The sequence below is a fragment of the Halichoeres trimaculatus genome, unplaced genomic scaffold (assembly GCF_033239565.1).
Source record: "Halichoeres trimaculatus isolate MK-OKI-2021-1 unplaced genomic scaffold, fHalTri1.1 fHalTri1_scaffold_11, whole genome shotgun sequence".
Taxonomy (NCBI): Eukaryota; Metazoa; Chordata; class Actinopteri; order Labriformes; family Labridae; genus Halichoeres; species Halichoeres trimaculatus.
This window is the reverse complement of record NW_027437189.1, coordinates 4,996,810-5,011,589: the sequence shown is the minus strand read 5'-3', so window position 1 is coordinate 5,011,589 and position 14,780 is coordinate 4,996,810. Positions and strand designations below refer to the sequence as shown.

The window sequence follows — 14,780 nt, the reverse complement described above, 5'->3', positions numbered from 1 at the left end:
TCACTGAGGAACAAAATGCGAGTCTCCTCTACCGACGATTCCAACCGTTGACTTTGACGGAGCAGAATTAATGGTCACATTAAGTCCCCGTCTCCCTTTTTGTAAAGGATGTCTGTACCCAGGAGAATTTGTTTAGCCGTCACCCCAATGAGTCAGACACTAAGTCTCATAATTAAGGCCTCATTAGAGCTACACAGCTGAAATATGTTGGTTTACAGCGCAGACAGCAAACTCAGGGATCCACAAAGGGGCCATTCATAATACCTCACTCCTCCGAAGGAAAAGAGAAGGAGCAGTTGCTCTTAGCATTTGGGCAGATGTAATTGCAATCACTCAGCTTGTCTGATGCTGATAATGGGGCGATGGGAAATTCCTGTCAGAGTCGTGGCTCAGGGTGGTTTCGCAACCGCTTTGGCAGGCTGCATGTTCCACTGCAGGGCAGCGAATGCGTTACGGCATGCTCACATAGCTGTCATTAAACACATTTTGAAGAAAAAAAAAAAAAAAACACAAGACAATATAAACTCACAAGTGTAACATTTTGTCCTGCTTTTGGAGAAACGCAGAGACGAATGAAGTGTGTTAGTGATCCTCTCACCTTATACACACGCCGCTCTGTCTGAAGTATTTTCAACATATTTGTTTTCATTTGTCATTGTCAAAACACTTCTCTCCACCAGTGGTTTGTGTGAAAATCAAGCTGCTGGGAAATAAGAACACACACTAGCTGGAGCCTATAAATGCTGGGCAAAAATAAAATAAGGTAATGTTTGTTTTCAAAATTTAGGGCGTGCTTTCCTGCGAGCAGCCCACTCCTGTCTGAAATGTGTGCTACAGTGGGTGGCTGAAATAGCACGTGGGTGCAACGTTCTTGTGGTTGGTCACTGGGTACAGTATGTGACACCTGGCATCCCAGCAATGCCTCCATGAGAAGCCTCTATTATAAGGCATTCATGCAACGATGCTAACAAGCTCTTTTTACTGGCTGGACGAGCATTGGTGCAATAATGCTCGGGACGTTTTTATTACCAATTTGAGAGACCACCCAGGAGACAATAAAGAGATATTTAGAGGTTTTCTAATAATCCCCAGAGAGCCTCACTGACTGACCTGCAGTCTGCATGATGGACAACAGCTATTGGTTTTAAATTAAACTGGAAATACGTACACAGTGTCTCCTTTCAAGACGTTTCCTTGATATTTTACAGGTAGATAACTGCAGACATGAATTAACTTGGCAGGCTTCCAGGGTTTGCAAAGGTATTTGAGGTATTTTACAATCCAAATGACGCCGCAGAGAAATGTTGAGTATCCATGAACTCCGGATGATGCTTTCAAACGTAGCAGAGAAGCTAAATCACAGTGAAGGATGGAAGGAGATATTTGGGTTTATCCTCCCGTGAGCTGCTCGAGATAAGACTCAGAATGATCGAGCGTCAACATTTAATAAAAAGTTTAATTTCAATATAGAGCATAATATGTTTTTAAAAAATGCAGAAAAGGCATAAATTTATTCTTGAAATCTAGAGTTTGAAAGATGAAGTGAATCATATATTTCCTCAGACATAAATACCATATCAAAACATCAATGCTTTCCAATGTTACTGGAGTTTCAGGTATGATAAATTACAAACATCTACATAAAACAGATAAAAATACGCAAAAACAACAACAAAGATTGTAAATATAGTACTAGTATACTACAAAAATGTGTCTGAATGTCCAAAACATTGGAAATCACAGCCAAAGCCATGTTTTTAATGATGTCACTGGACATTATAGAGCTGTAAACACTGTGCTAACCACACAGCGCTAGCACTGTTCATTGTGCTAATGCTAGCTTCCTCGTATTTCTATGTATGTTGGCTTTTTTACATTAATTAAGGGCACTATAAGGAGTTTTTTTTACTGATTCTGAAATAGTGTCAACTGTTTTCAGGTCAGATTTACACCAACTAAAGTCATCTCTGCTGGTAATGTTTGGTAGCAAAGATAAAGTTAGCAAGTTTTTTATTACTTTGGATAGTTTCCTTTTGGTTTAATGTTTTGCCCTCATGTCTGATACTGGTTGATGCAGGATTAGCAAAATTTGAAGTACATTTTCCGCTGAAGTTTTGTTTTAGACAGAGAAACTCCACAACCAGAGCTTTGTAAGAGCTAATTGGTTATAAACAAGGATTGAATGCTAATGCATGTATGGTAATGGTTCAGATCAGGGGTCTAAAATTCATGGCCTGGCACAGCAATTATGGTTGTAGGGACAGGGAAAGAAATTTCAAAGTTGACCCTAAATGCAGCATAATAACCAAACATTTGGCTAATGTCCCCAAATGTTGTCAAAGCAAGAGGTCTCTTTCAAAGGCCAAAAGAAAGGTTGATGTCAGGCAAAGAGTGTTTCAGGAGAAGTGGCAGAATGATTACTTCTGTGGAGTTTAAGGGGAATTACACAGCACTCTCAGGTGTCCGGCAACAAGCATTCAGCAAGAAAAAAAATGTTTACATGTAAAATCAGCTGTTAGCAGCCTGTAGCATGTCACTGCTAACTGGTGCAAGGCCTGATGTTTCCCACAAGGTGAGGAGAAGGAGGTGAGAACAACGTGCTGGTTCTCAGGTGTGAGCTAAGAAGTGACGACATGGACCTGTCCTTCCATCCATCGTTATTGGGAACGTAAGATCTATCTCCAATAAGATGGACGAGCTAGCTGTGCTAACCCAGCAACAGAGGGAATACCAGAAGGCAGAGTAGCATCATGCTATTCACAGACATGGCTAACAGAGCTAACACCAGACACCAGGGCCACATTGGAAGAGCTTCACCTGCTGTGAGCAGACAGGATCCAGGAGACAGAGACTGAACAGACTGCTGAAGAAGCTCAGTCCTGGACCCTGTGGAGGTGGAGGCTGGTTGAACTGGACAATGATGGACAAGCTGTCAGCAAAGTTTTCTTTATGGAATTTATTGCTTTTTTTACTCATGTAACTTTTATGTACAGGAGGTCCTCAACTTAAGTTGTTTTGACTTTACGACACCAATAAATATATATATATATGTAAGAAAATAGAGAAGGTTTCGAAGTTGTTCGTAAGCTCCTACAATGGGTGTTAGTTTTTGACACAAATGAATACACAGCTACGCAGTGCTGTGTGGTCATCAGCATCATCTACTTTGTCTCGAGTCGCGTCATAGTGTAGATTGTCTGTGTTTGTGTTCCGAAATTTTCTCAGTCTCCTCACCTTTTTCGAATCATAGACACAAAAAAAAGCGGGATCTGTTTTCCCATGAATATAAAGTATAATACATGTATTTGGATAGTTATGTAGAGATCTGGGGTGTATTTAGTGTAAAAATCCGACTTGCGCAAAAATTCAGGGAAATGTCATCAGAACTTGTTTGTAAGTCAAGGACCGCCTGTATTTGTGAATTTATTCAAAGTTCCCTTTAAAAAAACTTTGGATAGGGAATCAAATAAAATATTTCACTGTTTTTTAAAGACTAAAAAGTTCAACTTTTTGTGTGTTTACATAATTCTGATACTTATAAGGACATCAGCTTTAATAGGTAAGCCTCAACCAGTCCAATTGGTCACCATTTGTGAGCCAACGAACAGTTGGTGTGGGTCAGTATTGTTGTTGTTACGTTAAATTTTATAATTTTACAGATCTCCTCATTCTGCATCCTGTTTAACGTAGCCTTTTGCTCTGACAACAAACTCAAACTTTGGCAAGAAATGCATCTTAAGATAAGCTGGAACTGACGTCTGCATCCCAAAACAATCACTACCATTTTTAACCAGAGGGGTCGCCAGAGTCTACACAACATGAAAACTCCTTACAGTGCCTTTAAAATCCTGTCTGAGGGGAGTGAATGTGAGTGACATATTTCATTACCTCCTTTCAATAGTTGTTTAACATAAATGTTAACCTCTTGGTGGCGCTAGATCAAAATGCAGATGATTTAGGATCGTGGAAATTTCTACACGATCCATTTGAGACCAGTTGAGAGAACTGCAGCTTTAGCTTACACATGTTTGACACCACATCCTGTACTCTGAGCATGTCTTCACTGTCCAGTGTACTCGCAGTCTATGTACCATATAACACATATAAAGATATATAACTACAGTTCATGATACAGAAAATATCGACAAAAAACAGCGTACATTTAACGCATAAATGTATCTTTTACATCACTGATATTTGGTTTACCCCGAAGGTCCTCCATAACCTTTGGGGTATACAGAGACAGGCATGTTCACCGCTTTGTTTTAACGGTGTGTAGCGACAGTCGTTAAAGTTCGTCAGGGAAGTGGCAGCCCACTGTGAAAAAGTTCTTCACTCTGTCCTTTTCAACAAGCAGTCAAGTCAAAGTCCTTCAAACCTCCCCGTGGTTTGGATCTGTGGTGGCGCTCATTAGCAAGTCCTCTGAAAAGTGAGAAAAAGGCAGCGGCGTGTCGCTCAGGTGACGTCGCCCAGATGACGTCACTCATCGTCACCTGTGAGGCTATACGCCGAGCAGCATGCCCATGAAATCTGAACCGTTCTGTATTGTGATGGAAGCGCCTGCTGCGTTATCCACGAATATGGAGGTGTACTGCCCGGCCTGCAGAGGGAGAAGGACAACAGTGATGCAGAAACCGGACACTTCTACATGTTTTATGTTAGTGCGTCTGTGTGATTCTTACTTGAAGCTCAAGCAGGCCTTGGACGCTGACAGTGAAAATCTTGCTGTTGCTTTCTAATCCAACAATCATCTCCAATGAGCTGTGATCATAAAGAAGAGACATTTCTGGATTAAATTGTGTTTGAAACAAGAAAAGTCTGGGTTTGAAGACTTCAGAGGGAAGATCTCGACCCAGAAATGGATGATCCACTATTGACATCTTTAAACATTGTTGAACTCTGAAAGTCTTCAATCTGATATTAGCTACATCCAAATAAAGAGAGTTCGATGCTCTCCATAAAGTGAAAACCAAAGGCAGAAGCCAGTGAAACCAAGTGGAACATCAAGACCCTGGCTCTCTACAGCTTCTTCCTGTTTCCAGTCTTTATGTGGCACCAATAAATACTGCAGAGGCGTGTTCCTACCTGTGACAAAACAACAGCCTACCACTCACTCTGGACAGGAGCTGGCCCCGTAGAGCTACAAACTGACCGCCGACTCTCACCGCTCCACCTGGCCTCAGATTCTGCCTGAAAGAGTTATGTTTCTTTTTTTTCCCAACATTTCCAATCCCCTTTCTCCTGCCCAAATACTTCTTCTATTACATCTAGAGAACTTGAGGGAAAACATGTTCTCAAAAACCGTCCTCCAAGCCAGTTTTAGGACAGGTATTACACTACTAGGTTGATTTACAGGTGATTTTCAGGAGTCTGCCAACATTCCCTGATCTGCCTCCCCCTTAAGGACAACAGGTTTACTCTGAACTTGGAAAATCTGCTTTTAACACTCTGTGTGATTGCAGTGACACCACCCAATACACTCGGACGTTCTCTGCCTGTATGTCCATTGACATACAAAGCAGAAGGTTGACGGTGTTCATGAGGTACATGCAACTCTGACACAAAGTATCACGCAAGGTTAGGCGATGGGGTCTATTTTTTTACCCTTTCCTAAGCCACATCTCAACAGAGAGAAGTCTATTCTGTGGATAAAGTTGTACAGTAGACCACAACATCAACTCAACATGAATAAAATAAAGAAGGATATCTCTATCTGTTCTAAGGCAAGCTGAGGCAGCAAATTGTGACTTTCTTGGAAAGGAATTTATGATTATCTCTAACCCTAGAACCCCCGCTGCAGTCTGACGGACTGTTGGGGTTCTCTATCTAGCATAAGCTAAGTTAGCTTAGCAGTTGTGTTTTTGGGAGACTCAAAAAGTAACAAACAGATCTTGATGAAATTTTCAGGAAATGTTCAAAATGGGATAAGGAAGAAGTTATTAAATTTTGGAGGTGATCCGGATCACCGTCTGGATCCAGGACTTTTTTAAAGGATTCTTTATCATTGTGAGATAGGGCCGTTTTCACCATATGTGTTTATAACTGCACCATAAATGGGCGGATTGCTTTGCAAAACAACAGAAGACAAGGTCACCATAATTTCTGACAGATGTTAGAGTACGATCCAGATCCTGGCAATATTCTGGATACTAAGATCTGGAATATGAAATATGTACTGGGTCATCGTCATTTTCAATACAGTCAGAAAACAAATTATCATACAAACCTGCAACTAACTCCAAACTGTAGCCGATAGTCTGCTGAAAGGGAGTATAACATTAAAGTAGGACTAAAGCATTGCTTGAAGGAGGTCTGCGCTCTCTGAGTGCTTTTCTAGTCTACTAGTGATTGTCCAAAGGGCCAACTAACATTAGCTTCTGGAGCTTAGCTTTATTAGCTTATCTGTAACTCTTGCTAAAGATGGTAAAAAGGATGTTATCATTTTCTCATGACCAATGCTGATCCTCTATCTCGCTGTCTGAGATGCTGAAGCTAACCAGAAGCTGTTTATCACGTTTGCTAACGTTAGGATCTGTACATTTTGGCTTATAAGTGAAGCTTTTTATTGACTCTCTGATCAATAACATGATAAATACATCCCTTTTGGTGACTTCTAGATGGTATGTGATATTTCTGTCTCAAGAAATCATCAAAAGCATCCTGTGAAATGTCTCCTACTGTGACACCTGCCATTGCGCCTCTTACTGAATGTTCACTGTTTGTCTGAGTGAGTGAAAGGGGCGTAACTAAGTCATAGGTCAATTGGTAGTTTTTCCAGAATAAAGACTTCCTCGTTTTGACTCTATATTATAGAGTAGTATTTATCACTACCAGCTTAGCCTGTGTTTTAGCCCATGCTCTATCACTCTCTATTTTAGCTTTCTTCTGCTCTAACGTCCTTTTGCTTTAGTGTCCGACATTACTACAAAATAAATCAAAAAATCCTTTTCACCAGAGAAAGGAAAGATCCTACTTTTTCACTGCTGAACTTTGTCAGCCAGCATAGTTTCATAAAAGGGACTTTTGGTCCTCGTGAAGTAAATGGATCCGTGTACTTTAGTGTAACCTGAGTCTGAAAATAACCAATATTGACGCTGATAATGTCATTTTAAATTGTGGAATACGATCAGGCAAATATATAAAAGTGAGAGTATTTCAGGTTCATTTTTAAAATCCTCACATGGCCTTTCAATAAGGGTTCGTGATGATTTACACTTATAGAGCTCTAAAACGGTTAAAAGTTGCTTTATAAGCCTTGCAGAAGACATCGAAACACAAGCCAGAGAACATTTTCTCCTCCTAATGATATTCAGTTTCAGTAAAAGCAGTTATTAAGTTGTGTTTTTGCACAGGACCCCAAAAAAATCCCACCTCCCCTGTGGCGTCCATTACCACACACGGGCCAGTGACAACATAACTGTGTTAACAAGTTATTCAGTAGCTCTTTAACCATGACTGTGCACACAAACGCCGGCCAGGCTTGGTGATTTCATACCTTTGTCACTCGCTGTGTGAACAGCCAGTTAGCATATTTTCCCAAACGTCAGGCTGTCTTAAAACAGCCGCTGCTCTCGGAGCGCACAGAGATGGTTTTAGCATGGCTGCAGGCTGTAACCGCACAGTGTGAGCGCTGGCTCCTGTTAAGTGGAAAATGCTACATTTTTTATGGCGAATCAATCATGTTTGTCTTCACTCCAACTGCCATCACAATGAGCCTCATTGCACATTCTCTGCATTTTCATGTGTGGGAGAGTGAGACTGGCTGGGGTTTTGGCTCCGAAAAGACAGAGCCAAGGACTCATTTGGGTTAGAAAACCCATCATAATAATATTATTTATATGCTCCCTTTATAGTACCCTGCTCGGAAGACTCTGAGAAGTCTGAGAGGAGACTTTAGGGAGCAATTCATATAAAGATTTCAGTGACTTTATGTAAATAGTAATTTTTAAAATATTCAAAAAAGAGTTCCCGACTGGATTTTTTAGGTTTTTCTGTCATGTGGATGAATACTGATACTTCATTATCTGTCTCCCACGTCCCAAACAAGGAGATTTCACTGCTGGCAGTCTGCAGGGGTCAAAGGTCAGCCTATAAAGATCAGTCAGAGGACAGGACTCTGAGGGAGACGACGTTTCCTTTAAAGAGCTGCTCTGCTTTTATTCAGGAAATGCCACACTGCACCTTTAACAGCCCGTAAATTCTGCACAAAGTTGAAGCAGCATTTAACACCAATGAAACATAACTGCTACACAACCAAAGTCAACGATTAGTTAATAGAAAGAATTTTAAGAATGTGAAGTGTGGTTATATTTGAACGAATAACTCTGGATCAGATTTATGCTTTAATCCTGATATGATCAGAGCGTGTGATAGCCGAAACAAATGCTAACCATAAAGATATAATCTAATAACGTTACAAAAAGTGAGAGTAATTTGATTGGGATTGAATTTGTGAGTTTCCAGCATATTTCACACATAATGTGTTCACATTTGTTCTGGTTTTGTCATGGTTATGGGTTTTAAAAGTGATCAAAACCAGCAGGAGACTCAGAATCCAGACGCTACTTGGCGTAAAAACACTTCATGGTACATGATACCTACGTGTATCTGTGGCAGAGCGATTCAATGCAGATCAGCACCCGGACGTTATCCCTGGCCTTGAGTTGACTCTTGCTCCTCTTCACCTCGTTGTGGTCTGTAAAGTTTCAAAAACAACGGTATAAAAATGCAGGTTCATCCCGGGTTCAGGAAAAAAAAAAACATAAAAAGTATAAGAAGTAAATCTCCTTGAAGTGGCTGCTCGTTAAAAAACCGTGGACCGTGATTGTCCAGTTCAATCTGAAAAACTGTAGCTACACACAGCAGGCCTGTCATGCTCTGTTTACATGGAGCTGGAGTAATAAAGATCCTCTGTTCATGAAGAATTTGGTATGGTGTTTCTTTTAAGTCTCTCCAAAACCAGAAAGCAGCAAAGCAAAAACAATGAGGGATAAATAACCTTTTTTTATCGTCTGTTCCATCATAATTAGCAGTTTATGTCCAGCTAACTAGCGGCCAACTGGCTGAGTTGTGACTTATATGTTGCATAAAAAATAAAATAAGCACATCAGAGTAGAGTACAGGCTGTTTAAGAGCAGGTCAGACATGCTGTCATAGTTTGGGCTAACATTAGCAGTTCAGCACAATTAGATGTCAAATGTGAGGTAGCTAGCATCATTTAAGATAGCAAAACATTTGCCAAAAAGTCTATCTGCTTCTCCTCAACCCTGTGTTTCTTTTGACATAAGACATAACTGTTTAAAAAAAGTAGTTTAAGACGTCAGGGTTTGGTCTCTTCCCTTCTTTACTCTCAATGTATTTAGCTTAGCATTTTTAGCTAAACCCTGTTTGGGGTAAATTGTTGTCAAGAAAATGATTAAGACACAGACAATAAAAAAACACAAGCTGCAAGATTAAAATGTGTTTCAAAAATTGCTATTCAGTCAATGAGCTAAGGTTAGCTTCTTTAGCTAGCTAAATAAGACTAAGGAGCATGTAGAGCTTAGCTAACACTACACATAACAAGTGTTTAATTGCAAAAAATATATATATATATATATTGGTCAATGTAATTTCATGTCTTACTGTATGTATAGGATGGTGTGTAGATGATATGTAAGTTTGTTTTACCGATGTGGACGTTAGCAGAGAATTGGTAGATCCCCGTAATTGGAGCCGTGAACCTCCCAGTAGACTGGTCCATTCCTGATCCTCTGAGGAAGGCTCCTTTCGCTGGAGGCTGAAAGCACAGAAACATTTGTTAAAAGTTTTAACAGTTTACAAAAACCTGAAGTGTTTTTTTCTCAAGTATGCTACAGGCAACAAGGACAACTGGTATGCTAAAGCACCAGGAGAAAGTTCAGTAGCTTAGGGGCCGTTCACACGACGACAGTTTTAGGGTGAAACGCAAACGTTTTGTTGTGTTTCAGCCTTGTGTTTACACGGAAACAGCGTTTCAGCCGACCTAAAATGCAAACTTTTGAAAACGGCCTCAAGAGTGGGATTTTTCTGAAACGCTGCCGACACCGTTGCCGTGTAAACAGTAAGCCGGCGTTTTCAGTGGAAACACTGACGTCACACTCCACTTCGCGCAAACGCGCACACAACAGGACAACCGTAACGATCGTCGCGGACTACCGTATTGTGTTTGTGCTGCTCAGTCTGCTGTATTTGCTGACCGTCTTTCAACAAAATGAGCATCTGTTGCTTCACTCCCCAATACACCAGATGATTGGCTCAACTTTACTTAGGTGGAGATCTACCAAAAGCTACTTCTGGACAATACAGTTATAGCACCAATTACAGGCCTGGCATGCTTACTACAGTGTTTTCAGTCCATCAGCGTTGCCGTGTAAACACAGATTTTTTACACAGTGTTTTAGCGTGTTTAGATGAAACATTGTCGTGTAAAAGGGCCTCAGAAAGGGCTGCTTTATTTCTCTTATAGATTTAGATATATTTAAATAAAAAGTAAAATGTTTTGGAAGAACATCAGAGAAACATCAGCAGCCATAATAACAACTAAAAACTTCTTTGAAATATAAAGGAAGGGGGTATGGCTAACCTCGCTGGCTAGCATGTTAGCCATAGACTGTATAAAATGTGAACATTGTCTCTGTGACCATTTCACTGTTCCTGATACTGTGAAATGAAGCCAATCTGTGGACGCAGCCATATGAGATATGACTCAGGCTTTGAGCTTCACTTTCTAACAGCTATAGGGCGGCCATCAGTGAAGTGAGCTGAGCTGTGTCTCTGATTGGACAGTATGTGCTAATTGCAAAATCAGGGTTTCAGACCCAAGCTGTTCGTGAACTATGTTTATTAGCGCTGTAAAAGTCTGTTTTTATAAGAAGGGCTGGGATGATATGCTATTCTTGGAATTTGATTCAACTACGATTTTTGGGGTGCCAATTCGATATAAATTGCGATTTTTGCAATATTTACGATATTTGCGTTTTTCAGTTTGCCTTTTTAACACCAGACCATGTGAGAAAGTTAAATGATGATGATAATGTCTACAGACTAAATCAGGTGCCATATTTTCCTGTATAATGTATATCACCAGCCAGAGGGAAACATTTCGCCCTCTGCTGGAGAAAAGTGGTAACTTTTTTCCCATCCAGTTTATAAACAAAGACTGAAATGAAGAATTTGAATTTGAAAATAATAGTGTATCGATTTTTTCTCCCAGCCCTCCATATAAGACTAATTTTTCTAATTTTTCAGATGTTGCCCCTTGGTGTTAGCTGCTGGCCTTCAACTGTGATGTGCTGAGTCTCCAAGTCTTAAAACAACAAACTGTGGGAAAGTATCTCTTTTCATGATGTTATGTTTGTTTTCTTATCATTTCCACCAGTGCTTATGTGTAAATGTGGATTTTTGTTTGTTTTGTTATGCTTTTAATCACCAATACAGCCGTCAATGTAGTTGGCTTTGTGTAGCTCCTGAGTCTAAGATGAGTTTTCTGAGGGATAGATACAGTGTATCATTTGTATTGCATCATATCCTATCCTATTGTATCTTATTATATCTCCTCAGTCATTTTGTTTAGAGAAGACCTCAGACTTTGAGTCCCCTCTTTGTCTTTTTTCAGTACCTGACTCTTCATACACAAAATATAATTTCATAAGTAATCTCATGCCCACTCTGACATTTGTGCTGTGTTAGCATGTTAAATAATTTAGCACAGCCCAATCCCCCCCTCCGGCCTCCAGTCCATCCCAACAAGGCATAGTTCTTCCACTACAGCATGCTGCTTTAAACAGTGTCTATTTCTGTCCTCTCCACACTTTATTCCAGCTCACAGACAGAGTGCCTTTTGTATGCCGCCCAGAGACTAATGTGTAGAATTGAAAAAGTAGGTATTTTTGACCGGAGAGCCAGCCTGAGTCTGAGAGTGGCAGTGCGGGCTTTGCCAGTGCCAGTTACCAGAGAGGGGATGATCCTCTTATAATACCCCCTCATGCAAACCAAGCGATGATTACCAAACACTCCCTCTTTCAAACACAGTTAAGACAGAGAAGCAAATGGGTCAGAAACAAAGCATGTAACCACGCAGAGGAGGATAAGCCAAACTTTTCTTCTTCTTCAGGCATGCACAGGCACCAAAGCTGAACCAGTTCATAAACATTTACTTGGTTTTAAACAAACATACTGTCTGAAAGTTCTGGAGCTCCACCAGCGTCTTCTTGTCGACCACTACGGGTCCCTTGAGCTTGCAGTGGAACGCCTCCTCGATTCGCCGGTAGGATGTCATCCCCTCCAGGGTGAGGAGGGCTGTCGGTAGCTGGCTGGGGCTGGCGGTTCTGTCCAGGGCTGCTGCTCTCCTCTCAGTTGCCTCTGATGGAAACAAAACCAAGCTATTACAGAGCAGAATTTGAAACATCCAGGATGGGATGAAACAAAAAAACTGTGCAACACTCATTTGAAAATATAATCCAAAGAGATGTCCTGAAAATGATCCTGTTTCTACCTTTAATCATGTCTTTAAACTCCTGAAGAAGAACTTCCTGGGTCACTTCAGCCCCAGGAGAGCCTGGAGGTCCCTGGGGGCCGGGAGGACCAGGAGGACCAGGTGGGCCCGGCTGGTGGGAGATAAATGTAAAACAGATTGTCAAGCTTCAAACTTGAATTAATTTAAAGCTTCATTGAGACTTTTATTTTGAAAAGCTGTAAGGCAAAGGGTGTGTCGGTTGGGTTTACCAGGGGTCGTTTGCGTTTGCGACACTTTCCAGGGAAGTTGCCACCAGGTCTTTTGACAAAGTCCATCCATGATCCCAGAGGATCCACTCTCTGGTTGTCAGAAACCTGCGTTAAACAGAAACAGGAGAGATTTCCTTATGAATCTTCAAAGTGATACTCCTGGATGGAACAAGTTGGGTCCTATCACAAGGTTTAGGGCAGAAATTACCCCTACAGCAGTGTTTTTGTGCAGCAGAAGCCCAGAGCGCTCACACCAAACACCCCCTCCCTGCTCCTCTGCAGGTTTCCTCTGCGCTCAGACGGGGCCATATTCTACTTGACCAAAAACACAAATAAACGGACTCCCACTGAAAAAATCTGATATCCGTCTGCATTCACGCTTTATTTAGAGAATTTTCAGCGCATTAGTTTCACACAAAAACACCACTAAATAAGGTTCTAGTTCTCATCGTGTCGTGAAATGGCGCTACCTCCGCTGCAGAGTCACAGCTGGCTACGAGCTGGCTACAGTCCCTGCGTGCGGCGTGCCAGATATAAACAAACGCAGGTAGTCTTCCAGGACTAGAACCTTATTTAGCTGTGTTTTTGTGTGAAAGTAACGCGCTGAAAATTCTCTAAATAAAGCGTGAATTCAGACCGATATCAGACTTTTTCGGTGGGAGTCCATTTATTTGTGTTTTTGGTCAAGTAAAATATGGCCCCGTCTGAGTGCAGAGGAAACCGGCAGAGGAGCAGGGAGGGGGTGTTTGGTGTGAGCGCTCTGGGCTTCTGCTGCACAAAATCACTGCTGTAGGGGTAATTTTTGCCCTAAAACTTGTGATAGGACCCAACTTGTTCCATCCCGGAGTATCACTTTAAGCTAATATGAGACATCTGGGTTGAGAAAAAATGATTATGCTGTTGTGCATTTGCTGTGAAGGGTAAAAGAGGAGCTGAAAGTCTTATTGAAATAAATAAAACAGGGTACCATCCCTTTGTTTACAGCTTTAAAGAATAAAATTTACTAGATTAATCTTAAGTTTCAAAGAATCATAACCTCTGCCTTCGAACCATCACTGGAAAATATTGTCTTAAGATACACTTAAATGGTGCCAGACACCAAAGAGGGTCACACAAGGAAAACCTCTCCCTGTGTCCCGATCAGTCCCGGGCTTACATTCCTCATGAAGTCATCGCTCCCCTCTAAAAGCTTCACCTCCTGCTTATTTCTCCATTCCCTTGTAATTCACTCAGGTGCCACGTCAGGTCTGATTTGCTCAATAGACTCGGATGAATGTAAACAAACCGCGTTGAGCGATGTCTCTTTTTTTTTTTTCAGCACATTAAAATTTCCATGAGCAGCGTGGTGAAAAATGAGTCTGCTCATGGTGGTGTGATGCAGATTCTGCGGATCGCAGACCTCAATTACTGTATTTTATAACAACATGTCAGAGAGGTCGACGCGTCCTCCCTCTGCAGAAGACATACGGGTGTTTTCCTTTATTAAATCTGCTCGCTCCAGTGATGTTTTGATGGGAAATTCAATAAACAAGGTAGAAAAATGTAAATGTAATGTGTAGACAGGAGAGGGTGTATGATTTAGGATTGTTAGTCTGTTTCCTTATCATGTGTATGCTCCATCTTCTTATCTGTACTAACATATTCATAATAAATTACCGTATAGGACGCTGTGGAGATAAGAAACGCACTCCCAGATGACCTCTGGAGGCAATATTTTTGTGCTACAACTGGCATGTTTTCATTTCGGTAAACTGAATGAAGTCCAATCACACAAAGGTTGAATCTAACCCCGCTCCAAAATGTCAAGTGCCTCCAGTTGAGATGGAAGAGGAGATAAAGACGAGCCGCAGAGGTGAGCTGCCTGAGATGGAATTTGTTTAGGTTTGGCAGCAGGACACGGATCACTTATCTGCAAAACCAACACGCGCCTTTCTTCGCCGTGGAAGCCTCGCCTCTTGTTCCGCCGCAACAAAGTGACTCCTTGTTTGTCTTTGCGTTACACTGGAATAAAAAAAGCTGTCCTTATATATTTGGGA

At 41.2% G+C, this 14,780-nt stretch overlaps 1 protein-coding gene across 1 annotated transcript in view; it reads right to left on the bottom strand.

The window, feature by feature from the left end:
* Window positions 1–1,508: 1,508 nt before the first annotated feature.
* c1qtnf12 (C1q and TNF related 12) overlaps window positions 1,509–14,780 on the bottom strand; it is a 29,144-nt gene continuing 15,872 nt past the window's right edge. Inside the window, exons 2-8 of the mRNA XM_074681918.1 lie at window positions 12,745–12,849; window positions 12,515–12,626; window positions 12,197–12,381; window positions 9,670–9,778; window positions 8,602–8,695; window positions 4,683–4,761; window positions 1,509–4,600 (exon numbers count right to left, since the gene is read on the bottom strand). Of these exons, the coding sequence (XP_074538019.1) occupies window positions 4,502–4,600; window positions 4,683–4,761; window positions 8,602–8,695; window positions 9,670–9,778; window positions 12,197–12,381; window positions 12,515–12,626; window positions 12,745–12,849 (783 nt within the window). The 3' untranslated portion in view covers window positions 1,509–4,501. The remainder of the gene's footprint in view (window positions 4,601–4,682; window positions 4,762–8,601; window positions 8,696–9,669; window positions 9,779–12,196; window positions 12,382–12,514; window positions 12,627–12,744; window positions 12,850–14,780) is intronic.